The following is a 25,252-nucleotide window of genomic DNA, read 5'->3' as shown; positions in this document are numbered from 1 at the left end:
CCACGCCCAGCTTGTTTAGATACACTACCGAGCATCGGTAAAACTTAGCGTGTCGAGACATTTAGCAGGATTTCCAACCCCGCAGCCCGGGAGGCTTTCCAGAGCGAAGCCATACTTCTATTGGAAACGTTAAAACTCCGCTGGGAATGACCTGTTGTACTTCTGCTGGAAATACGTCCGGTGACAAACTCCACTGCGGGGTCACAAGACGCTCCATTAGCTTCCTTACCCTACGCCAACTAAAATTTTCCCCATTATGCCACAGTTTTTATTTGACATGAACATTTCTTGCTTTACAAGCTCTGCCCTTGAGTTACTTAGCAGTTACCTGCCACGTATTGTACCAGTTACGGCTTTCGCAATTACGTTTTTAACACAAGATTGCTATTACTTTGAGTGATAACTCACTGAGTCCCGGGGCCCCTTAAAAGCCTTTATCATGCTGTGCACGTTATACGTGGAAACCAGCTTCTGCTAACACGGTCTCGATCCTGCGGGCTGGGTGAGTGCAGTAGCCTTGTGGCCAGCTTCCACTTTAATGTTCGCCTGTAGCAGCTCCAGCCTTTGGGTTTGATTATATTTAGGCCTCGCCTCTGGTGTTGTCACCCTCCCTTGGCAGGTTTTTTCATTTTCTGTTTTCATCTCGACTTTCACGTTTGTTTTATGAAGCCTTTTAAAAAAATTAGAAACTTCTTGGTGCACGGCTCCGGGAGAACTCGAGCCTTTTTCCATTTCCTCCGGGGTCTAATCACAAGCAGGCTTGTGGGGGGAGTTTCTCCATGTCGCCTCCCTCTTTCATCCCTAAACCTTCAGAGACTGCTGCTGCTGCTTGTCCATCTTGGGTGGCCCGCGACGCGGCCGCGTAGATCCAGCGGGACAGCCACGAGGAATCCTGCACTGCGTAGAGGTGCACGGTCCCTGCCGCCCTGGGGCCTCCCGTGCATCGTCTTTGCTCTCCTTATTCGAACGGCCTCCCGGTAAATTTTCTTGGTACTTTTCCCATGGACTGTTCTGCTTGCCGCTGTGTCCTGTCTCCCGGCTGCTCCTCTGATGCTGCCTGTCTGTTACCCATTAAGGCTCTGGTTAGCGTCTCTTTCCAAAACATCGGAAAGGGGCTTTCTGTTAGTCTGTGCGTTTTCAAACCCACCAACCCAATTGTATATTAGTTCCCAGCAGGTGAATAAAAATAGGCTTAAATAGACTTAAGTTTTAACTCCTTCTGGAGCAAGGTTGACCCTATGTATGGTACAAGGGTTGTCACCCGGGCTTCCTCCCAGGCCACCAGAAACAGGCAGGTGTCTCCTGACGTGACGTGGCCGGGATTGCGCCCCACGAGTGACCGCTTCGCGCCTCTGACGGGAAGGAAGCCTACTTCGAAGCTCCTCCGCAGGCTGCTGCTTTTCGAGAGCTGCTCAAATCCAAAACGGGTCCTTATGGCCTTGGTGAGGAGGCAGCTGCTCTCATCACCGGGAGGCCGGGGGCTGTGATTTTTCTGGAAGGGATGACGCTTTTGGCGTTAGAGCCGTGACTTATTTTACACAAAGCAGGCGAGTGAAAACGACAGCTTCTCTATGCCGAGCAGGGGTCAGAGTCTACCGGCTCTGAGTTTCCCACCGGGAGAACACACCTCTTCCCCAGCTGTGTCCCCACGGCTCGTATCCGCCAGCGGGAACGCTTGTGCTTTATTAAATTCCTTCGCTCTCCCAGCCAAACGCTATTTCAGGTTAAAATTGGCTAGCAGCAGGCCGCAGCACAAAGCACGCCGCGGCCGCACAGGTGATAACGTGCTGTCAGTAATGCCTCCTCACTGGCACGCTTTACCAGCCGCAAAAGCTCATTTCTGGCTGCCGTGTGTGCTCAGCACGTCCCCGCGGTCCGCAGCAGGCACATGCGGCCCGGCTGCACGCTGGCCCCCGCGCTGCTTCCTTGCCGACGCTGCAGCCGCAGCAGAGCGGAGCCGTGCCAGCGAGCCTGGCTGTGAAGGCAGGAGACCTTTGGGCCGAACGGGAATTTAAAGCATTTTTGGCAACGGCTCTTGCTTGAGGCGTGCAGGCAGCTGTGCAGCGCTAGCTTGTCTCTCCATGGGAAATTCGGTCAATCGGCTTTTCTTCGAGACGCGCAGCCATGGCCCAGGCTCCTGAGGGAGCAGCACCGCTGCACGGCTCGCAAGGAGGGCAGTGCTGGCTTCTTCCCTCCAGTCGCTTCCAGGGCAGAGCTAAAGCATCGTGCGAACATGCAAATACTCAACAGTGGGTCAAAACAAACATTGGCTCAACCCAGGACCCAGGAAAAACAGCATTAGTATCCCTGGAGGAGAGGATGGTAAAACACTCGACGGCCCTGTTTTGCAGAGGAGGTCTGTGAAAGTCCAAGAGCCGCCACGGGCTCTGCTGGCCCGCCATTACGGTTTGCTTTTGCGGCAGATCACTGAAAGGGCGGAAAATTATTTCCGCCCTGGCCACCCAAAGCAGGGCTGGCTGGTGGGCGAACACAGCCGTGAGCTGTGCCATCGCCATAAATCAACGGAGCTGGGGCGCCGCAGCCATGCAGAGCGCACACGAGGCCAAACACCCGTTCCCTCCCCAGGGCAGCGGGTTTGAGGAGCTACGCTGTTCCTCAGCACATTTAGGTCACATGCAAGCAAACGGGAGGTGTCCCAGGCTGATGGATTATTCACTTAGGGCCATCTTTAATGGCAGGACAGAGCCTTCTCGCTGGGCGTTATTTCAGAATCGCTTATTCAGCAACACTAACTACCAGTTTTCCCTCCTGGGCCGGATGGTAATACCTGCATCAGCTGCGATGGTCTTTTCAGCTGCCTTCGCGCTCTTCTCCGCGGCGCTGCGATAAAACGCTTCTACCGGAGCTCCACGCGGTGCTAGGTAACGCTCTGCAGCCCGCGAGCTCGGTAAAACGCCGCTTCCCCACAACATCTGCTGTTAACCCTCGTGGAGGGCTGGAACGGGACGACGGAGCGGTGCGCCAAGCCTCAAGACGCGTGCCAAGGCGAGGGTTCACCATTCTGCACGCTCACCCAGCGGTACAGATTTCCGAGCTTCCTTAACGTGCAGATCGCCTTCCCCGAGACCCTGCTCTCCTTCCCAATCTGCAGTCACAGCACAAACATCCCCGCAGCTGGGACACCAACTGCAGGCTTGGACAAATTCCTCTTTGGAAAGCACTGAATGGAGTGGGAGCTGCTTTTATTTCTGTTGCCGTTTCAGTGCAATTTAGCAGCTGGAAACGAGGAAGGGAAACCGGTGCCGCACGACCACAGCTTTCCACAGATCATGGTCTGGGCATCCCTGCAGCAGCATTTAAATGAGCCGAAGTTATTTCAGCAAGCCACAGTTACATGATCGCTACCACAGGTGGCAACTGGAGCCCTAGGAAAATACAAGGAGAGGGGAAGAAACGTTCCGGTGCGTCGCCTCAGATAACTGCAGGGATTTAGTTGTGCTTCTGGCAGCTGGCTGGGCGAAGCAGCCACTTGCTGCGGTCACTTGCACGTCGCCGCAGCTTTCCTGCAACTGCTCCTTGCAGATGATCCATCCATGGAGCTGGGCTGGGACACGGGCAGCGAAGCAGGACCCCAACCTCAAGCCTGCGAGTCCCAGGCTCCGTCCTGCAGCCGATGCAGCTCGCACACGGCCCTGAGGCCGCATCAAACCGCTGCTCCGAGCCCGTACCACGTGCGGGTCCTTGCTTAGGTGGCCTGGGATCAGGGAGCAGCACAGGGCCAGCGTCTTCCAAAGAGCAGAAGTCCAAGCTGACTGCTTCTGCTTTAAGAAATACAAGATGGATGCAAGAGCATGAGAAGGTTTGGGGGGACAGTGGTCAGCTTAGTGCCCACAAAGCTGGACCCGTTTGCATCTGTGAAACGACTCAAACACAAGTGACCAGCGCTGGGGCACGGCCGTAAGGGCTTTTCTGCTCTGCAGCCAACGCTTCTGACAATCCCACCGGCTCAAAGTCCCTCCATCGGTAAAAACAACTCGTGCTGGAGCTAAACGTAGCGGGAGCGGTCACAGGCACCCTCCTGGCAACAAGATGCCAACATCTGCAATTGGTTTGAAATGTTTTCAGGACGCTCAAGCAAGTTAACGGGACTTTTCAGAGGTCCTGTTTATCACAAAAAATGAAGTTGTCTACAGGCTTGGAAGGGAAAGTGCTTCGCGACGCAGGAACAAAGCAAACACCAGCGTCTGTTACTACCGACTTAAAGACACATCGTGTGCACTTAGCATAGGATAAAAGGGTTGCAAACGCCAACCCAAACTGCTGAGGAGCAGCCTGGAGCCTACGAGTCTGGCAGACCCGGACCCATGCACAAATCCTGCCCAACTTCTGCAGAAAGTTTCTCCCCTGAAGAAGCGCAGTGAGCTGGCCCTGCACTGCCTTTCCGACACGCTTTCCCACAGGAACCTCCCGCAACGACCCTCGTTTCGGTTTCAGGTATCGCGTAAGGCCAGACCGAAACCATCCACAAACCTCCCTTCCCGGCGGGGAGCAGGTCCCCTCCGCCCGGGCGCTCGCGGCTCCCGTCCCGGCTTTCCTTCCGGAGAGAGCGCCCGTCACCGCGGCGGCGGGTCCCACGGCGAGGGAAGCGGCCGAGCTGGGTGTCACGCAAGCAGATACATACATATGCATATATAAGGGTGAGTTTTTTTTTTTTAACAAAACATCAGAGAAAAGTGTTTTATTGTTACTAAAAAAAAAAAAAAAACAATGCTCCAATGCTCTAGTGTTTCAGGCCATGGATTCTCCGGCTCGGCTCCGCGGCGGGGAACACGGCAACAGGAAAAGTGTCCCGTGGATGTCTCCCCCTCCAGCCACCACCCAGCACCCTCCTCCCCTCCCCTCGGTGATCAAACAACATCCGTATGCAAGTACAGCAATTGTTTACATGTAAAAGTAAGGTTAGGAAAGTATTTAATGTAGTTGTAGCCTTTTTTTTTTCCTCGTTTTTCTTTTTTTTGTAAAAAAAGAAGTGATTTAGCAGCTGGAGAGAAAGAGACAGCGCCGCGGGAGCAGCTCGCGCTGCACAGGCCCCCGGCCCTCGCTCCGCAGGTCGCCGTGCTCCGCGGACCAGTTCGCGCGCTCGGCTCGGGGCTTCCCGGACGCTGCAGACTGTATCATGGCAGATGCTTCTTCACAGTGAGAGCCAGCAGGTCGTCTTTGGTTGTTGAAGAGAGACACGCGAGAGACTTACTGCACTGGGGAGCAGCTCGGGTTGGAGGGCTGCGGTCCCTCGGGGCACGGCCGCGGTCCTCAGGGCCTGCGCGCTCTCCCGCAGCGCCCACTCGGACTTCGGACACGGCCACGGGCTGGGCAGAGCCGGGAGGAGCATCGAATCGCTCACAGCGTCGCCTCTTTTGCTCCGTCGCGCCGGTCGCTTGCTTCTCCACCCCGACGGGTCTTTGGGTCCCTCCGGCGCAGCAAGGCGAGCCACGAAGGGCCGTCGGTCCGTCGGTCGTCGGGCTCCAAAGGCTGCGGCCGCCGCAGCCACCGCTCTCGCACCAGCACGACGCCGCTGCTCCGAGCCACGCGACACCGGGGCTGGGAAGGCAGCGGGGAGCAGGTCTCGGCCGCCCGGGCACCCTCCGTGGCACCGCGGCTGCTCCGCCGTCGTTAAGTTCTCTCTGCAGAAAAGGTCTCCCAAGCAGCAACCCCCTTTTACAAGTGCTCTCACCCCTCTTTTTGGTCGACACGCATACAGACACACACTATATGTACACAATTTGGATGTACACAATGGAAAGGAAGCCAGCACCGCCCAGAGAGGGTGCACACATTCAGCAGCTGTCAAAGGAGAAGTCGCTTTACTTTCTTTTAAACTTGCAATGTTTGTCTTTATTTTGTTCTTTATATTTTGAAAGTGAAAAGAAATAGTATTGAGTCAATTTCTTTTTTTCCTCTTTTTTTTTTTTTTTAAATATTTGTTCTATGTATTTACAAGCCTTAAAGTTGCTCTAAAGGTTCTGAAAGTATCACTAGTACTTTTTTTCCCCAGGGTAGCACTGTTTTGAATGAGTTATTTTCGGAGCACTCTGGTCCGCAGCGGTTTTCTCAAATGCATTTCCTTCCGTTCCAAGGTTATGTACGTTTTGATTACTATTTTCTCTTAAATTTCTGAAGCAAGCTGAGAGGCAGGCAGAAAAATCTGATGACAATTAAAAAAAAAATTGATCTCTTCCTCATCTAGCTTACCCCTACCCCCTTGAAAGTTTTGTCTATTTATCATGCTTTGAAACAAAACTGAGGTGCGTATGAAGGGGAGGGAAATTTATTTCTCTGCTTTTGTTCTATTATACAATTTGTTTACAGAAACTGCAAATTTAAAAATTACACTGGCATTTGCAGTCCTTAAAATAATAAATTAAGTTTTCAACTTTTTTTTTTTGCTAAACAGATTTGTTTCGCTTTGTGTTTTTGTAAGTATGAGTCCTTGTTTAAAAAGAAAAGAAAAAAAAAAGATTAAAACAGAAAATATTTTCTATAAATAATACATGTATTTTGGTTTAGTGCTCCCGCCCTCAGGTTTGAAGTTTGCTTTGTTTTTCAAGTACCTTTTTTTCCTCCATGATCACCTTTGTGTTTATCTATTTTTACCTCTCCCACTCGTGCATGTGTGGGGGAAGGGGGGGGTCTGCGCGAGAATTGGCCTTGCTGCACTGTGATTGGCGAAGACGTGAAACTTTTTAAAAAAATACTTAAATTGTTTCTTTTGTTTTTTTTTTTTCTGTATTTTAAGTTTTAATTATCCTCCGACTCCTCTTCAGCCTCCCGTAGCCACGTGAAGAACGCTGTGACAGATTTTAGCGCTACTCCTTTCCCATTCTGCTCCGCCGGGTCCTTGCTGCTCTCCCACTTGTAGAAGGCATCCTCCGATATTACCTCCTCATCATACAGGCAATCAAAAAACATCCGCAACAAATCTGCAATAATGGAATAATGGAGAGAACATCTGTAAGTACTGCGCGGTTTAAGTCGGCGGACAAAGCCGCACCGTTACGGATAAGGGGATTGACATGACCTTTAAAGCAAGGGATGCAGACGCAAGTAAAAGCAAGGCCTGTTACTAAATTATTGCTTCCTGGCTGGTTAGACACAGCTGAGAAGGAAGCCAGGTCCCTCTGACGCTTTCTGATGATACGCAGAAACGGCAGAGCTGGGAAAGCAGCCGTGGCAACATACAGTCTAGGGATTGGCCAGCAAACAGCATCCGCAGCGGCCAGTCCCCCTCGCACGAGACCGCCTGACCTGACAGCTTGGCTCCTCTCCAGCGCTGATGTTCAGGGCAGCGCTTGGTTTTCTGCGGCTCAGCAGGAGGGATAATGAATGACTACCAGAAACATTTACAGCTAAGTATGACCAAGTTGGATGTTCTGGTGCACTCCTTCCTTTTGTGCTGCAGACTCCCCGGGTATTCCCATTTCTTTGGCAACCCCTCCACCCTTTTTCCATCAATGCTTTCCTACAGCGTTTCTGGGACAAGACTCATCATCCAACTTATTTTATTCACTCCAAGGCCGCACACATCTGTGGCGCAGCACTGCAATGCAATTGCAATGAGTGGTGCTCTCGCATGTCTAGGTATTGCAAACCTCGACAGATAATTTTCTGTGTTTCCCTCTCTTGGCGTCACAGAGATTTGTTGTTCCTTCTATATGGCTGCTTACAGGAGCAACCAGAAGAGCACACCTCCAGCCAAGCATCTGGGGAACTGGACTGCTCTAAAAGCTGAGAGCAGAAACTACTGCAAGCTGTTTTCCCTCATCTTCTAGATATAAATGTAAAAATTGCCTTCACTGTCAGGAGAAGCACATCCCCTTCCCGACTCTCATCACTAGACTTTACTCTCACAGAAGCAACTTTTCCTTAGGCTGTCAGGATTCAAATCCCCAGCGCAGAGAAAACACTTACTAGGAGGCTGATCAAGTTTTACTATTGATGCTTGTAGTGCATAAAGTGCTTGTAGTTCCTTCTCTGTGTCTGAGTCTAGGTACTTGAGTAAGATCGGCACTCTCTGTTTGATAACAGCAGTGTCCACACGGAAGCTAGAAGAGTCCGCTGCAGAAAAGAGAAGAAAACAGGGTTAGCTTTGGTAGGTGGCAGCAGGGGCAGCTCTTTTATCACCTTTACTTATTCGAATAGAAATCACAGATATGGGTTAGTGCGGAGAGAAAAAAGGATAAGAAAAAAATTAGGAATCGAGTATCTCTGATCAATGGCTACTTCTGCAAGTCTTGATTCTTCTTACTGCCCAAACTCCACCGCTATCTCCGGTGGCCCTGCCAGGTCCCTAGCCAGCCTGCTGACACGAGCAGCAGAATTACCACCGTACTTTGCAGTGCAAATCATTGCTTTCCCACAGACAACCAGGTGCCCAAAGCGCACACAATGGCTAAGCTAAAGTCTCAGCTACAGAGGAGGTTTTGAGAGAAGTATACCTTTTTCTAAAAACACTACAGCAGAAACAGAATCATACACTGCATGTGACATAGGAGATCAGAACTATATTAAAATACATGTTAGAAGTCCACTTCCTTCAGCAGCAACATGGAGAAATTATTCAGCAGCTTTTAAGCAGGACATGCTAAAAACACGACTAAGAGATTTTTAGAAAACAAAGAAAAAATCTCAATTAGAGGCAAGATAGAAAAGTAAAACAAGATGTTACCGATACACCCCCAGCAGAGACACATCGGGGAACCCTTAGGCATTTGTCATAAACTCCTGTGTCATTTAGCCATTAACACTAGGTGGCATCCGAAAGATTCTGTTTTCTAGGAAGAAAGGAACTGGGTTGTGTCTTCCCCCTCGCATCCACGCAGTGGCAAGATGAAACTCAGACCAATCCCTCCACCAGGCATGACTCTTACAGCTAGGAGCAGAAATGGGTGCTTTACAAGCACAATTTCTTTGCCTTGCCAGATGCCAACAGTAAAATTAAAGGAAACGACGTGAACAGGCCAGATGTTTCCACTGGCTAGCAGCACTTTATTCAACCCCCCCGAGGGTCTGCTGCTCACACTTCTCTTTTAGGAACCCACCCTCTCCTTGCAGTTGCAGCCGACTGCCATACCCCTGGGGCGTTACGGCTCGATGTACATTCAAGTAATCCATATAAACTCTTTCCAAAAATGCCACTCACTCGGGACATAAAAACTATTAACAAGCCAGAGATGCAAGCTGGCTTCTCCTCTTCTGCAGCCCACACTTCCAACGCACACGTGGCAATCTGCGGTGGCAGAGCACCCACGCGCCCTCGCTGCCACGCCAAGTGGAAATGCTAATTATCTTGATAACGTCTAGCGCATTTCCACCTTCGCTGGGAAAGAATCAATGAGCAATTCGGCATTGCCCAGTCTCGTCTGAAATGTCTGCTGAGGCAAAGTCACTGGGACACTCTGGGGAAGGGGCCAACCAGGAGTGGAGAACACCTTCACCAGCAAAGTGCCCGGCTGTCGCAGGTGGAGTGAACACCTTGCTTTTGGCACCACTTCGATATGGTGCAAAAATCTTAGGGGTGTGTTAAAAAGCAGCCCGAGAGGAGAGGAAAAAGTGATATAAACCTAAAAAATGAAAAAACAATTCCTGGCACATTTGATTGGTTTGTTCGGTGTTTGCATTGCAAGTTACTCACCTATAATAGCTGCTTTGCAAACTGCTGTCATTAAAGCTCTAAGGAATGTAGGTGAACTCATCTGGCTTTCATCTAGATTAGCCTGAAATCAAGAGTAAATGGACCAGTTAAAAACACTCCAGTGCGTAAGAGCAACTGTTTCCAAAATCCACTGCTGAATTTGGCAGGAAGTGCAAATTCAGCAAAAGCTGCTGCAGTAGGAAACCAATTCACCCCTTTGCAAAAATCCAGCTTCCCTATTCCCCTCTTGAAAACCACTCAGGTACATCAACATGCAACAACAGTTCTCTTGTGATCAGGACAAGCTATTTCACTACTCCCACCAACTAGTTTGTCGGCTAGAGAAACTGACTGAAACGATGATGCTCGGCTTTCGCGGTGCCTTTTACGTTTTCTAAGTGTTTTACACTTTTTCAGCACGTTTTACGGAATCCTCCTCGGTAGGAAATTTGCTTTGTACAGAGAGGAAATTCAGGGAATGGCTACGTAACTTGTCCAAGCCTACAAAAAGAGCCTGTGGGCGTCCCTAGATTTTCAGTACGGCTTGCACTCTGCTGCCCTCGCAGCAATAGGAAAAGGACATTTCTAGCACATTGCTCCAGTGACAGAAATAGCTGAAACGAAGCTGAGTGAGGTTTAGCTGCAAGCAGAGATATAAATGATTCAGGTTGAGTACCATGTCAGAAGCAAGATTCAAAATCTGGCTTGCAGGATGCAGCTGGAGTTAGAGGGCAAAAAAGATCAGTGGTTTTTGTTGCTGGTGGTTTTTTTTTTCATTTTTTTTCTTTTTTTTTTCCCCCCCTTTACACTGCCTGGTCCAACACTCTGGGAAAGGTACACGTGCTCTCAGCGTCAGTCTAGACGAGAGACATTTTTAAAGCATGGTAGAGCATGGGCAGGGGGGAATTTGCGTAGGTCGTGTCACAGAAAACAATGAGACGCTTTTATCCTAAATCTAGGGATAAAAACGCTAGGAAAGGGAACGCTAGGCAAGAAAGAGTGTAGCAGCATACTTGGTCTATAATGTAACCGGTAACCAGAAGCAGCGTTTCAGAGTGAAAAGTCTACAGTATTTAAATAGGCAGTTACCCAGTAGTAAGGTAATACTGGTAAAACTTTTTTTTCTAAATGTTAATTTGAAATAATTGAGCAATTATATATAGATTTTAATTCTTTGAAAGTAACGGGAAGACCTGACAGACTGCAGAGATGCTCCTTCAGATGAGAATGTGTTTATAAAAGCGGTTAACAAACTGTGTGCAGGGAGAGTGAAAAGGGTCTTTGTACCTCTACCCAGTCAAAGATTTGTTCATCGTTTGCCTTGTCCTCAACAATGAGTTTTTCTAGCTGCTTGTTCAGCTCTTCTGCAGAGAGTTCTTTCTCTGAAAGTGCTTCTGAGGAACTGGAACAGTCGGACTCCGTGAAGTCCAACTTCTGCAACATCAGAAGCGATGAGGAGAATCAGTTAAATACACTTTCCTGTGCTTAATCAAGACAGCAAGCTACAGTTCGTTCTGCTTTCCGCAGCTTTCCAATGATAACTTATCATTATAACAATTTACATACTTTCTTCTGTTCCAAAGATTATAAAGCATCTTACAAACATGCAGAAATTACATTATCCAGCAAAGACATTGTCACATCCCCCCAAAAACTCCAGCCCTGCACAATAGGAGTGTGCACAATATGTTGCTCAACTGAAACTATGGGGAGCTGCAATGTAATTATCAGAGTTGGCATTCGCTCAATAAAACTGGAGCTAATGCCCCAAATCCTGCAAAATATGACAGAGATCTATGGTCCCTTCACCGGTCGCCAGGTCTTGGTAATACATTTAATTTCCTGCAGCACAGTACTTCCTAAGTACTAAAACAGGGCCTTGGTTCACGTGAGGCTCCCAAGGAAAGCCTCTAGCACCCTCATTTTGGGCACCCCGGCACCTGCTGCAAGGTGCCCTCCATCGGTCTCCTGCTAGCCTGGCGCCTCTCTGTTGCAAAACCCTCTGGGATGATAACACAAGGTGGGAAGAGGAAATAATTGCTATCATTTATTCCAGCCCGTCTGCACGTAGTCTGTTCTGCTTGCCGATTACCTACAAAATTCATTCTTGACTCCGTTCCCCCCTTTTCAGGGAATACATCCGTTAGAGGAAGCCAGCTGATGGGAGACGTGTGCCTGGCTCATGGAGGACAAGCTCAGCCCTCCCAGCGTTTCAGAAAGGAGGCGCTGGAAATAATCTAATCTCAACCCGATGATGGAGATGCTTCTTTCCCATGTCCTGTGCCAACAACATGTGAGGATGGGAGGGAAGCGGACAGACAGACAGCACTGGGGACCGAAAATCAGCAGACCAAAATCATCAAGCGGACGCTCGCTCTCAACTCACTTGTTCCGTGAGAAAGGTATGTACATCCTCCCCTTCAGGTAAGTAGTCCTTCCAACTGAGGCCAGTCTCCCTCCATAAGGCTCCCACTTTCTTATGGCTCTAAAATACAAACAGTTTGCTCATTTTAAAAAACTCGACAGAAATCCACAGGAGCTTACACAAGCCGGAACGGTGCAGCTGTGTCAGGAGAAATAAAGGACTGTTCAGCCACCAAACAAGATGCCTAGCAATAAAGTGATCACGTCTGGAGATCCCGTGCAAGAGAAATCACATATGCAATCCTGCCACAGGTATAAGTATCTTGTAAAGTGGTCAAACACCATGGTGACGTGTAATAAAACAAGGCATAATGTGGTACATGGGTTTGCAACAGCTTCAGCCAGAGAATACCATGGAAAGCAGGTATATCAGAGTAAGGCACAGCATCCCATGGCTGTGGCACAGAGCTGGCAGTTAGATGACTTAGATTCTTCTCCTGAGTCTGCCATTAGCTTACTCCATGACTCATTCTCTCATGCTTTGACATTAAGACACTGGTAAATTATCTACTAGAAAATCATTATTTACATGGCTGTTTTCTGTGCAGACATCAAGCCTCAAATGCAGCTACATAACACCAAGTTCACTCTTCGATTCCTAGAATTTATTGCAGACCTTGAGGAAAGCTCCTTTACAGCACATACAGTACAACCTTTTGCACCTTCTAATGTCACGCTGACCTTCTGGTATCCCGTTTAAAACAGCACGTACGCAATTCTGACAAGAATAAAAACGCTAGTGACAACCAGCTATTCTCACCCAAATGCTTCGCTAAAACACTTATCTCATAGCACCTACACAAGAGGCAGAGGTCACTGTGCAGTCAAAGCTAAGCACTGACATAAAAGCAGCCTGATATTTTTAATTTTGATATATAGATTAAGAGGTAATTATGCTAAGTCCCTGCCGCAATTCACCAGAATCTGAATTAGGTGACTGACACCAGATGGAAATGCCTAACTCAAAATACCCAAGTCCAAGTATATCGGTCTAGACAAGATTGCATTAGAAAGCTGTGGCAGAAACAGAAACCCACACCTATGCTTCAACCCCCAGAGCACAGCAGCTTTTCTTTCAGAGAACAGAGGGGAAAAAATGTAAATCAACTGTCCAAACAAGCATAAGACTAAAATAAATAAATAAAAAGCCACTATCCGCACTGCTAGTCTGAAATGCTCCTGGAACAACCAACCTTATTTGAATGCGTGCTTTAAAAACAGGAAAGTGAGGGGATTTTACAGGGCTTGAAATAGACACTATCCAAAGTGCGCTATTGAACTGGATTGAGAAAAAAAACAAGACAAAAATGGAGACAGAGTTATAGGGAAACCACCGAACTGTTTGGACACACAACTGTGAGACGTGTAAGAGAGCTCTACAAGTTACAGGGTGGAAAGGTGTCACTACCCCTAGTGACGGGTGAATCTTAGAGCAGGCAGGTTTAGTTTGGATAAGCACCCAGAAGTCTGAGAGGCCATCTGAAGCTTATACGAACTCTCAGAACCTCTCTGGTCTGCAAGAACAGCTCTCGCAAGACTTCTGGTACGTGCTGCTTCTGGTCAGCCCAGAAATACCTTGAGAATGTCCCTCTTGCAGTATTTCAGCACTCTAGCTTCTGGAAGAAGCCAGGTGCAAAGGTACCTGCAAAAGGGAAAAGTGATGAGAAAGAAGTTAACTCAGCTTTCCGGAACCTCGTAAGGCTTGGTTTGAAACTGGGGATGGAGAGGCAGGTTTCCTAGGTTATCTGGATTGGCTGGCCCATCTCTAAACACCTTCACGTGGGAAATGCGAGCGTGTAGGCTTCATGCATAAACATGTATTTGTTGCATCTGGCTCAAAGCTACGAGCCGTATACCTGGACACTTACCATTTGTTTGCATAGAAGGTGCAAGATTTCAGCAAGCAAGACCCCGGCTCTTCCCACAGGAAGCAAAGGTTTGCTAAATTCTCTAGAATGAAAGAAAAACAGATATTTTTCCTTATAATTTGAATTGTCCTCAAAGACGGTCAATTGTCATAGAACAGTGCTCCAGAGCCAGAATGCAAGGCAAGGGGTAATGATTAAACTACTTAATTCCCAAATATCTGTTACACGTACAACAAAAACACCAAAACTCTGGTCCTGGAAGCAGTTTCCATTTTTGTGGGTGAGGTTTTGTGCCCGTGTTTATGGCCATGTCCAGATGGCAGTTATTACACCCAGAGACATAAACACTCCTGCACGATACCTTGCTCGCTTCAAATCTAAGACAGCTTCTCAGAGCCTTAGCGTGCTCTTGCATGACTCTACAACACTGGGGTATTTTGCAGTTCAGCTGAAACAAATGGGGCCGGAGCAGATCTACGGATAAAGCACTACCCCCGTACCGAACAAAAGGGTGACTGCGGAACAGAGAGCGCCTTTCCCACCACTGCTTTCACCTGGTGCAAATCTGAAGCCCTGAGCAACATGCAGCAAGTCTCGCAAGCCGAGCCTCGAATCCCATCTGCGTTTTATCTACTGACGGGACCCACGCCGCGAAAATGCTAGAGCATCGCTAGGCAGACAGCTCAGGCTTGACTGTCACTGAAAGAAAACAACATTCCTTACTGTATAAGTTCTCTCATAGAGATTCCTCCTTCTTTTAACATGGGGGTCACCAACTCAGCTAGGTACAACCAAATATGGGGTATATCTATGGCCATATCATCCGCCATCTCCAAGGTATCTGAAAACCTTTAGAAAAAAAAAAAAAGGAAAAATTTCAAGCATTAAATACAGTTCAGTTTGAGATTCTTTTTCTGCAAAGTAAATCTGCACTGCTTTACATCCTTTGTTTTAAGAGAGAACAACAGCATCCCAAAGATAACAAAGAATACTGCTGTCATCTAATATTTTCAGTGATTCAAAACTGCCAGGAGTTGCTATCTCTAGGCAGTACCACGGAGAGTATGTGAAAAGGCATTGCCTCCCATCAAACTGGCATCTGCAGAAGATCCATCCAGAAAAGCTTTATTGACACTAATTCTCCCATCCCAGCAATGTGTTGTTCACTAACTAGTAAAATCTGTAAGAGTAGAAGGCATTTTTGTCTATGAATACATAAGGTTGAATAAACGGACTCTCCTTAAAGAAGTCCAAACATTAACAGAGGGGGGATAAATAACAACAGAAGGCCAAATGTAAGGTAGTCAGCAAAATGTTCAAAGCTCTTCGTTCCTGATAAAGGCCTCGTGGGTGGCCCTGCATTCCACGTCTGCTACAAGGCGACCGTGTTTTCCAGCTCTCCAGAGTTTTCAAACTGATTCGTTTCTCCCTGAAAACCTTGAAAATTCTGGGGTCCGTTTTACACAGCTATCAATTAATCTCTTCCCTTGTGCACTAGTGTCAGAAACAACTTTTAAGCAGGGACTGTCTCATTTGCTTTGTTCTCTCCATCCTCCGCTACTACTTCGACCTAGGTTTCTCCAAGTGTTTCTGCCAGAAACTGGTTTCCTGTCACTTATCTCCCCAGACCTGTGCTGCAACCAACACTTATACCACGACCTCTAATTATAAGGTAATTTGTCTTGTGTGAGTAAGTATAGTTGTTTGCAGCCTTCTTCTCCTGCGCCCACTGAATGCCACGAAGGACACTTTTCTCATCTTCGCGAGCAGTTTCACTTTGTTTATGCCACATTCGGACCGCAGGTCCCGGTATTTCATCAAGATCCCACTGATTTGGCAGCGCGGCCACTTATCCACACCCCGGGAAACGCAGTAACGGCTTTAATCATGATCCATTATGGAAATGTATCACTCAGCACGAGTCGTTTTGACCATCAGCGCCTGCATGAACATAGACAAGTACGCTCCCTGCGGATGTATTTTTCACTGCCGTTCCCTGCGGTTTCAGTCTCAGGCTGCCTCATCTTTTCCTGCGAGCTACCGGATTTTGTCATCCTGAAAATCCCTGCCGGCCACGGCTGCAGGGAGATCACCATCACAGCGGTCAGCAGTGCCAGCACAAGCCACAGCTCAAATAAAAGCAACAAGTCAGGCTAAATACCTTGAAACTCATTATCTGGAAGCGTTATTTCATCTGCCAGGGTTCTCTGGCTGCTTTTCATGGCTATTTCTGTTTAATCATCCTAGTCTAAGGTCCAGCAAGGACCGAAGGGCTCAGGATGCCACAACTGCTTTTACACCCGGACACCAGTTCACATCCAGAGGCAGTGACTGTAAGAGCCGAAACGAGCAGGCGGTTGAAATTCAGTTCTCCGAGGAAGGCAGGACCTGTCTGGTACCTGCATCTGGCACATGCTCCTCCGCAGCCCCCCGAGGTCGTGGCCGCACTTTAGAGCCGAGCTGTCCTGAGAAAGGGCATCGTACGGACGAGCCTGTTTCACCACTAGAAGAGTGGCTGCGGTTTTGTGGCTGCCCAGGATTTCAGTCTACGGGGCTTCAAGGCATTAATGCCACTCAGCTATTTTATCTTCTTCCTCCCCCATCCTAACCGCATTGAATGATTTGCCAAAAGGCAAACATTGACAAATACATCACAAAACAAAAAATATAAACACACATATTTGAGTATATACCTACAGATTTACTTATAAATACTTATATAAATACTGAAGTATTTACATTCATTAAAGCATTTGAAATATTTAAAAGTCTATTAAAATATCGCATTGCTTATACCTAAGTGGAAATGCTCTTTCACAGAGGATGCATGGAGAGCTCAGGATACTGCTGCTATCAAACCAACGTGGGAAACTATTACTGGCCAACGCAAAGCGCTGCATTTGCAACGAATGCTCAACAAAAGCATCTGTGTGGCTGTGCCAAATACAAACCCCTTGAAGAAATCCTGCTTGCTCAGCTTTCCTGACTGCACCAACTGATATAATAACTGGCCCATGTGATCCCTGGTGATCTGACTCCTCTCGAGTGTCGACTCCACTCCCACTCGCACGAAAACAGGCAGCAGATTCTGGGCGCTCAGCTCCTCCACGCACTGCATCGCTTCCTGCTCAAACAACACAGAGGATCATTTATTTTGTAAAATACCGAGCCAATTCAAAAAGAGGGTATTAGGTTAGATTCATTACAGGTCCAATCTGGCCCACTAATTCCTAGGTTACAAAAACATACCATATAAAGAAGCAGAAAATACACGGTAACATGTGGAGCAAAATTTCCTCTTTACAAAGCATCTATTTTCTGGCACATGCATTTTGTAACTTAAGTAAATAAAGCACTTAAATATAGGCTTTCAAAGCAATACTCAATGTCATACTTCAAAAATCTCCACTGTTGTCAGTGAAGATCTTCAGCTGACCCTCTAGGTTCAACCCAGCAGATCTCAGTGGACTTTCTGACAAAACAGATTGGCTCCTCTTCTTCGGTTTTGCCTTTAGCTAGCAAGAACTGGCAGCCCCAGGAGAATTTCCGAAGGTCCTAAACGGCCTTTTTCCACAGGTCACGAGCTCGGCAGACCTGGACTGTGCACTCAGGTCAGAGCTTTTCCGCCAGATGCGCCTGACAGAAGCCGGTGTCCAGCAGTCAGACTTTAAGGTCTATCTCAAAAAGAAAAAGGACTGGAGACTCCTTTCTCAACCAGCTAATCTAGCCCAGCAGCCCGCGGACTCCCCCTGCTAAGGTTTGCTGGACAACATACCTGCGGGCACTGCGAATCAAGTTATATTTGTTCTCCAAATCACAATTTAATAATTTCTCCTGATAACTAGATGTGAACCCCAAACCATCCATCTTGAGAATCTTCTTTCTTTTTCTAATTTTACTTGGAAGCACTTTAAAGTGCAAGCGGTAACTCTGCTTTTAGGTGCCGAATCAGAATGCTCTGGCGCTGTCATTTCAAACTTGGCAGGTTTTAGAATTTTTTTCAGCAAAAGATCAAACCAATCACCTTTGCAGCAAATGTAACATTTCTTGCACACTCCCTGAACATGCAAAAAATGTTGGGGAAACATGGAAACATGGGGAAACATGGAAAAACATGGGAAACAAAATTGCAACCTTTAACTAGGAAGTGATGACAGCTGCTCAGTAATTCTCAATGTTTATTAAAAATACTGTGGAGTAGTTTGTTCAATATTTAGTATTGCTTCATCTGCCTCTGGATCAGAACAACACACGCTTTGATAACTGAATGAAAACCTCAGTTTATTTTCTCACTAGCTTTCCTGCTTCCAAAATTGCTGTTATTATGGAGCTGCTCAGTGATTCATGACAGCCACACATACATCTTGCTACTTAACACACACAAAGTGGGCTACTTTTCCCTATTACTAGCAGGGGTACAAAACAAGGTGGTGAGACAACTGCCTAAAACCACTTCTGGAGCTGCGGCTGTCCAAATTTTAACTGGCCGCCCCACTTCCATTATGTCTGGAACAGCTGTTCCTGGAGAGAAAATATACTCAAAGGCCCATGGCTGCAGCCCTTTCCGCTAAGCAAGGTTCTCATTTTGCTTACCTTAAAATCATTAATATGCAAGAACTCATCAATGATAGATTTGCATTTTCTCTCTATTTCCTCTTCTGATAGCGAAGGCTTGTCTTGTACGGGAGCTGGGGGAGCTTCTGGCTTGGCTGGCAGTCACGCAGAGAGAAGAGACATTTGGAAAAGGAAAATCAGCACCATTTCCAACAAGGCATTCTCAAAACCCAAGTCACCCGTGCCTCCTCCCGGAGCCGGTCCTGCTGGCTGGACAGCAGCCGTCAATAAGCAAGATTTGCTATGGTAACTGAGAGGACCCCAGTTTGGAAGTGGTGGATGCCGAAACAACCAGCGTAGAGCGCTTCGTGTCTCATCATCAGTTACAGATAACTTCTTTCTTGGTTAAATTCCCTCTTTCTGTAAGAACCCTCTATATTTCTGTAACTCAACCTTAGAAACACTTGGCAGCGGCACAGGATTTAACATCTTCAAGGCACTCTATCAACATTAAGTAATTAAACTTCAGGCTGTTACAGCAGCTCTGACAGCACGCTACAAATTTCTAGCACGCTGACTGTGACGGGCAGCGACCCAAAGCAATCTCCTGATCACATCCCCACATCTCCGGTAGAAAGGGAACCCCAAAGACTCAGTCCCCAAGAAGCCCTTTACAAACTTCCCTCCCAGAGAAAGCCACTGAGACAGCAAGACGAGCTGTGGCGTGGGAGTCCAGGCTCACCCCTTACTGTTTCGATTGCAGTAGCAGTTTGAGTTTTAGACATTTTCCAGAGACAGAGCCAAATATTGCGCGTACTGCAAAGGCTCTGTCCACCAGGAACGCTGCCTTCAACGTCCTCGACACTTTATCGCTAACAAATCGGCTCAGCCGGCAGGAGCACAAAGCGGGAGCTGCAGCACTGACAAGGTGACAACCCGCCCCAGCGGGCGTTAGCACCCCTGCTGCACTGCGACCTGCTGGGAACGAGGGCTGGCAACGGCACGGTGCTAAAAAAAACTCATGTGCACCGTCTGCCCCCGACCCCAGCCGTGACTACGGCCCTGGGAAATGGTACGGAAGTGCAGATACGGCCTCACTGGGCAAGGAACGCTGGCGCTTTGGATCATGGTGACAAGCACTTAAGGAGCACCTTGCACTGACTACACGGTCCAGCAGGACTGACCACGGATTTTAGCCCTGGGGATGCAGCGTATATAAATCCTGAAATCACTGGGATCCACGGCATGCGGCGGCTTGGAGGAAACACAGCTCCAGGCGAACGCAAGCAGCACGGCACCCAAAATGCTCGGCTGTGGTATTCTACCTTGGGACCATTCGAACAACCGCCTCATCTGCTCTGACCTGCCAAGAAGGCTACATCCCAGGGATGTGGCGACCGAGAAAGCTGGACCCAGGCCTGTTTTTATCCTCTAGTTGTGCCCTTTTCTGTAAAGAGTTGGTGATTTGCTAACATGACACAGACAAAACGAAATCCCCCCCAAAACAACCAGGAAGACCTGTCATTCAAAGGCCTCTCCAAGCATAGGACATTCTACATCCTGAAATTCCTCAAGCCTAGCCTCCGTGACTCCTCCCAGGAGACAGGCTTTAGATACGTGAGATTATCTGAGAGGATGTTCCCCGACACTGATTTTGGGGATGTCTAAACCAGAAACCAGCTGCAATAGGATGTGAGTAGGAAAGACAATGATGTGGACTGGTATTTTGCAGGTATCTTCTGCCTTTCGACTCTGATGCAATCTGAGGAGGAGCTGGTGAGAAGATGGTGCTAAGGAGCGTCTAAATCAGCTGCGTTACAAACCACTAGGACATTGATTTCAGCGATCAAAGCTCGATGCTGTGTCACTATGGGCCGACTATTCACATGGCTGCAGGGAAATCTGTCATTTTTAGCGATAAATTCTCCTGTAAGCAGCTTCATGCACTCAGCAAGACTCCCTGAGGGTGCTCGAGCGCTCGCGGAAGAGCTGCTTACCAGATTCCTTGGCTTTGTTCCTGTCCGCCTCTGAGCTGTTCCTATCCATCTCCATGCCGCCCGTTAACTGCTTCACCGTCTCCAGCATCTCTCTCCGCTGCTCCTCTTGCGCCTGATTGTCGAGCAGCAGCTCTTTACTGCTGCTGCCCCGAAGGAAGGTGTTTGGACGGGTGATTGAAGGCGGGAGAGGTTTGTCGTTCTTCTCCCTGCCCGTGCTCCCGCGACTAAGGAACAAACACACGTTTCACTTGAAAGGTTACGGCACAAGAAACCCCTGCACACGATGCTGCTGACTTTAAAGAAGATACCCAATAGCTTTTAATACATGTTTCATGCTACGAGCTGCAATGGCTGTCCTGCTGAACACCCAGGGAGCGTGTGAGCACTGCACAGCTTCACGTGCACTTCACGCTGTGGGGAAGTATGAGCGGGTTTGGACACAGCTAATGGGACGGCGTCAGAGAGAGCCAGAGCATTTGAAGAGCCTTGCTAAACTTGAGCCTGGTTTAGGTGTGTTTTTCTGGATAAAGAAACCCACTGACCTGGCTGAATTCATGACCACTGAAGCCAATCTCCATACATTACCATTTATCACATTTTATCTTAAGAGTTATTAAACTATTATAAACTACCAGTAAGTGTATCTTCTTATTCTAAAGGGCGACTGAAAAGTGGAAACTAACACATTCATTATAACTGCTTTAAAAATCAATACCAGCCGCCTCTCCTATGATATTGTAAAAGATGGATGTGTTTTAAGTTAACTCAGACTACACAGGGGGAGAAAAGACCTGGCCATTCCCAGAAACAACTCAATGAACGTCTATTCTATCTGTGCGCTAGCAACTGGAGCAGCAAGTGAAAAGTGCAGGCATACAAACAGGCGAAGGGAAACGTCACCGGCGGACTGAACCTTACCTAGTTAAGGCCCTGCGAGAATCTAACTCTGAGGATGCAGATGAGGCAGATACGGATGAGACTGGAGGCTGCAGCGCAGAAAATCTGTTCAGACTAGTGGCACTTGGTCGTAAGGAGTCTGGGAGATTGCAAAGACAACACAGGGAAGAGGGACAACGAGGTCAGCAACAATAAGGCATCACAAAACCATTTAAACAATACTGCTGTTTTCAGAGTCACAGAGGGGAAAGTGAAGGGAAAGGGCTGATCCTGCCCCATTTCATTGCTGCTCATTAGACATACAGCTACCCTCATGACGTACCGGTTTCGTTGGTGGCACCAGCGAATTGCTGAATTGCTTAACCCGCCGCCCAAAAAGCAAAACAGAACAACAAAAGGAGGCATTGTTCTCCCGGGGTGAGAAACTAAGAGGGGCTGGTGTTTTCCAAGGAGCAGCACAGAGCGCGGGTGCTAAGCTGAGCGGCTCGGTGCTTTTTGCAGTTTTTTGCTTTGAAGCCACAGCGAGGAAAGGCTGTAAGAAGTTCCTATCATAATGGGGTCAGCACAGCCACTGCAGACCAAGACACCTTTATTGGTGCTCGAGACAGAGCCTGTGTGAATCTCTCTCTTGCGCTGCTCAGTATCAGCCCCTTGAGATGGGCGTTTTTTCCTTTCTCCTTCTTTTAAACCAAGTGCACGGTTGAATCACATCTCAGATCTTACCACGGGCTCACTGCTGTGTTCCCGTTACAGCTCACTGCGATTTAGGGACGTCATTCGCGAGCGCTCCCTCCCAAACCCAAAGCTGGGCAAGAACAGCAGGCAGCAAGGTTGAGGGTGAGGAGCTCTCCTGACTTACCCATCTCGCTCGCCTTTGCTCCACCACTGCTGCCCTTTCCCCAGCTGCCCAACTGGGCTTTAGGCACAAGCTGAATCTTCTCATCTATTGTGGGCTGTAAAACACATCAGTACATACAATCAAAGGGAAAATTTTACATTATTTCATAAATTGGATTTTTTTTTTTTGCAACAACCCCAGGGCACCTGCTTTGGGAATCCAAAAAGGCATTTTTAACACATTCTTGGAAGACCAAACTCTAGCCAAAGACAGACGATGCATCCAAGTGCACCAGAAATAGCCTCTTCCAAAATGTAAATGAGATATTCACCATGACTGGGAGCTTCTTTCTATTAGAAGCAATGGAGCTCAGTAAAGGAAAAAGCATCATGTATATTAGTACTTCAAAAACATTGTTTGTAAGGAATAAACTGGTTCTGCTGTCCACCCAACCTACCAGTAAAGGCTTTGGTGGGAATGTGCACAGCAACAAACAGAATTTAGAGGGGGGAGAATGACAGCAGGTTGCAAAATGAGAAGCAAAAAGCTGGACTGAACTTCTGGACTGCGGTCCAAAAACACTGTACAAGCCAGCACTGCTCTTCTCATGCTACCCCAACCTTTCGAGCTTGGAGTGTTGCCATCTGGTATGTTAGGAACATTTTGTTTTAAATTTGAATGTGGCATCCTCATTCTACTAAGAAGATGGTATCTGAACTTGCATTCTCTTTTCATCACTTAATAAAATGCAGTTTTTCAAATTAGAGAACTTGCAGGTCACTAAAAGCATCCTTATGAATCTTAGAAAATGTGTATGCATACTGCTTTTCCTTGAGAAAAACAAAATAGGAACATTTTGAATGTGACAGCATTTTTGTCTGTGCTTTATTTACGTACACTACAAATTTTCGGGATTTTAAATACCAAAACATTGCCCCAAACAACTTTTGACCTGCAAGTACCATAACAGGCTTTCCTAGACAGAAAGATGCAATAAGGTGATATCTGGGCACTTCTGGAGCTCTGAAGGAGCTCTGCGCTGGTACCTACCTTGGTGATTTTAAGGAACTTGGTGGGGTCCAGCACTCTGCTGTTCTTCGCCCCCTGCACAGTGTTCCAACCGCCTTCATCGACCCGCTGGACACCTGCCAAAGGACAGACAGAGTTTCCTTTAGCTCCTTACCTGCTGGCCCTGCCGCACGCAATCATCTCCAAATTCAACACGAGGAGGTACAGAAGACGGTGCCATTTGCTAAACCTCTGCGCAATTCTACACCGAAATAGTCAGGCACGTCTCTCGGGGTATTTCTTTGGACTGAGATGATAGAGTTACTTTGCCTGACTTTATTATTCTAAAATAGCCTTGATATAAGCAACAATATTTCCAAGGGCAGATTTTTGCAGCGTTGCCTCCTGCTTAAGGAATGATTGCTGTCTGTGTTCTTGGTATTTTGAAATGGCTGCACGTACTGTGCCTTAACAGAAGCTCACAAACGGAGAAGAAACGCTTTTCTGCTAACCAAACGGCGCGCTGGTCGCACAGACTTCCACAGCGGTAAGCTAGTCTCAATGCAGAATCATTCAAGCAGCAAGAGCTCCTTTCCTTCTCACAATGCCAATTGTTGGAGAATTAAAACAAATGTGTATTGTCTTTAATACTAAGGGTTAATAAATTAAAGCGCTGTGAAAAAAAGGTCTAAAGAAGCCTGCAGATTACTTTCTCCATGCTTGTTTCTGTCCCACAGTCTTTGCCTTCCCTGCCTGCTAACCCTTTTCACTTACGTTTATCCCCAGAATCCTTTCTGTAAAGTTCCCTCCGCGCTTCTGCTCTCAGTGGCCATTTTACTTCTACCTTATTCCTATTTATACTGCAGGGGGTATTTTAATGTCTTGCTAGTGGTGATTCTTTTTAAAATTACTCTGCACTTTGACAAAATTATTTCCAGCCTTTCTGGAAGGGAAGGAAACCTTCTGATCATTCCCACTGCCAGCTGGTGCCTTGCTGCCTTACTGAAACTGCTGAGGCCAGACGAAACAAGGGGCAAGATTTAGCACTAGCACGAAGGAACATGATGCTTCAGAAACAAAAAAGACTTGCACGTTTTGGTCCGATGCCTCTGAAAAGCATCAGCCACTCCAACTTCCTCTTCAGGTAGTGTTAACTTCAATGGCTGTTAACAATTTAAGGTAATGCGAAGACGCTCTTTTCCATGCCAAAATAACATCTCGCAGCTTTAACAGCTAAAGACAACATGGTTGCTCGTGAAATAAGATGCTATCCCAATGTGCAAGATCGGATGGCAAATCTGACTCCCATATAGCAACTTTTTGTAACAGATTTCTGGCAGCCTGTCACAAAATGGAATATGGTCTGCATGAATAAAGCTTAAGCACTATTGGCCTGGGATGTTTATTTTTACCAAGGGATTTGCCCCAAAAGCCCCCACAGCCAATCCGCAGCAAGTCTGTTCCACTTCCAGCCCCAGCCATAACCAGGCCCCAAATCCCTCTTGCTCATTACACGTAGGAAAAAAACATTTTTTTTTTCTTTTAGGTGGGTTTCTGACTATGGCCCTTGGATGTGTAGCAATAAAATGAGCAGTCAGCTCGGCTTTTACTTTACCCGGTCTCCTCTTCTCTTTGGTCATGAGTTGTTGGACCTTCCTCTGTTCTTCTTGCTCTTCAATCTTGGCTTCTTTATGAATCTGCTCAATGGTCTTCGGGCCCTGGTCTGCTCGCCGCGAAACCCAGTTGCACTAGGAAAGCAAAAAAGCATGAGCTCAGTGCTATTTCCAGGGGAAAATAAATGGGATAGTTTGTTGTAAATGGAATATTTTTGCATTATTTCATCATAAATGGGATATTTTGAACACTGCGAGAACAAGGCCTTCTCAGCAACCTTCTCACCCTTTTAATGTATTAGTGGGCCTGCTCCCCAAGGGACATGGGGGAATTCTGGCTCACGCTGTTGACACGGTATCCTCCTATAGCCACAGGTCAGAGCTATCACCGACTCTGCTATATA

At 47.5% G+C, this 25,252-nt stretch overlaps 1 protein-coding gene across 13 annotated transcripts in view; it reads right to left on the bottom strand.

The window, feature by feature from the left end:
- Nucleotides 1-4,915: 4,915 nt before the first annotated feature.
- Nucleotides 4,916-25,252, bottom strand: part of EIF4G3 (eukaryotic translation initiation factor 4 gamma 3) — a 131,332-nt gene continuing 110,995 nt past the window's right edge. For all 13 annotated transcript variants that reach the window (XM_064497045.1, XM_064497050.1, XM_064497046.1 and 10 more), the window contains 14 exons: nt 24,851-24,983; nt 23,278-23,372; nt 22,249-22,342; nt 21,411-21,528; nt 20,493-20,716; nt 18,535-18,650; nt 16,893-17,065; nt 14,665-14,790; nt 13,942-14,023; nt 12,036-12,134; nt 10,937-11,083; nt 9,650-9,731; nt 7,927-8,073; nt 4,916-6,938 (listed from right to left, as the gene is read on the bottom strand). In XM_064497045.1, coding sequence (XP_064353115.1) covers nt 6,757-6,938; nt 7,927-8,073; nt 9,650-9,731; nt 10,937-11,083; nt 12,036-12,134; nt 13,942-14,023; nt 14,665-14,790; nt 16,893-17,065; nt 18,535-18,650; nt 20,493-20,716; nt 21,411-21,528; nt 22,249-22,342; nt 23,278-23,372; nt 24,851-24,983 — 1,818 coding nt within the window. In that variant the 3' untranslated portion in view covers nt 4,916-6,756. The remainder of the gene's footprint in view (nt 6,939-7,926; nt 8,074-9,649; nt 9,732-10,936; nt 11,084-12,035; nt 12,135-13,941; nt 14,024-14,664; nt 14,791-16,892; nt 17,066-18,534; nt 18,651-20,492; nt 20,717-21,410; nt 21,529-22,248; nt 22,343-23,277; nt 23,373-24,850; nt 24,984-25,252) is intronic.

This window comes from Dromaius novaehollandiae, chromosome 24, assembly GCF_036370855.1.
Source record: "Dromaius novaehollandiae isolate bDroNov1 chromosome 24, bDroNov1.hap1, whole genome shotgun sequence".
NCBI lineage: Eukaryota > Metazoa > Chordata > Aves > Casuariiformes > Dromaiidae > Dromaius > Dromaius novaehollandiae.
The sequence above is the reverse complement of the archived record's forward strand: the minus strand, read 5'-3'. Positions and strand labels throughout refer to the sequence as shown.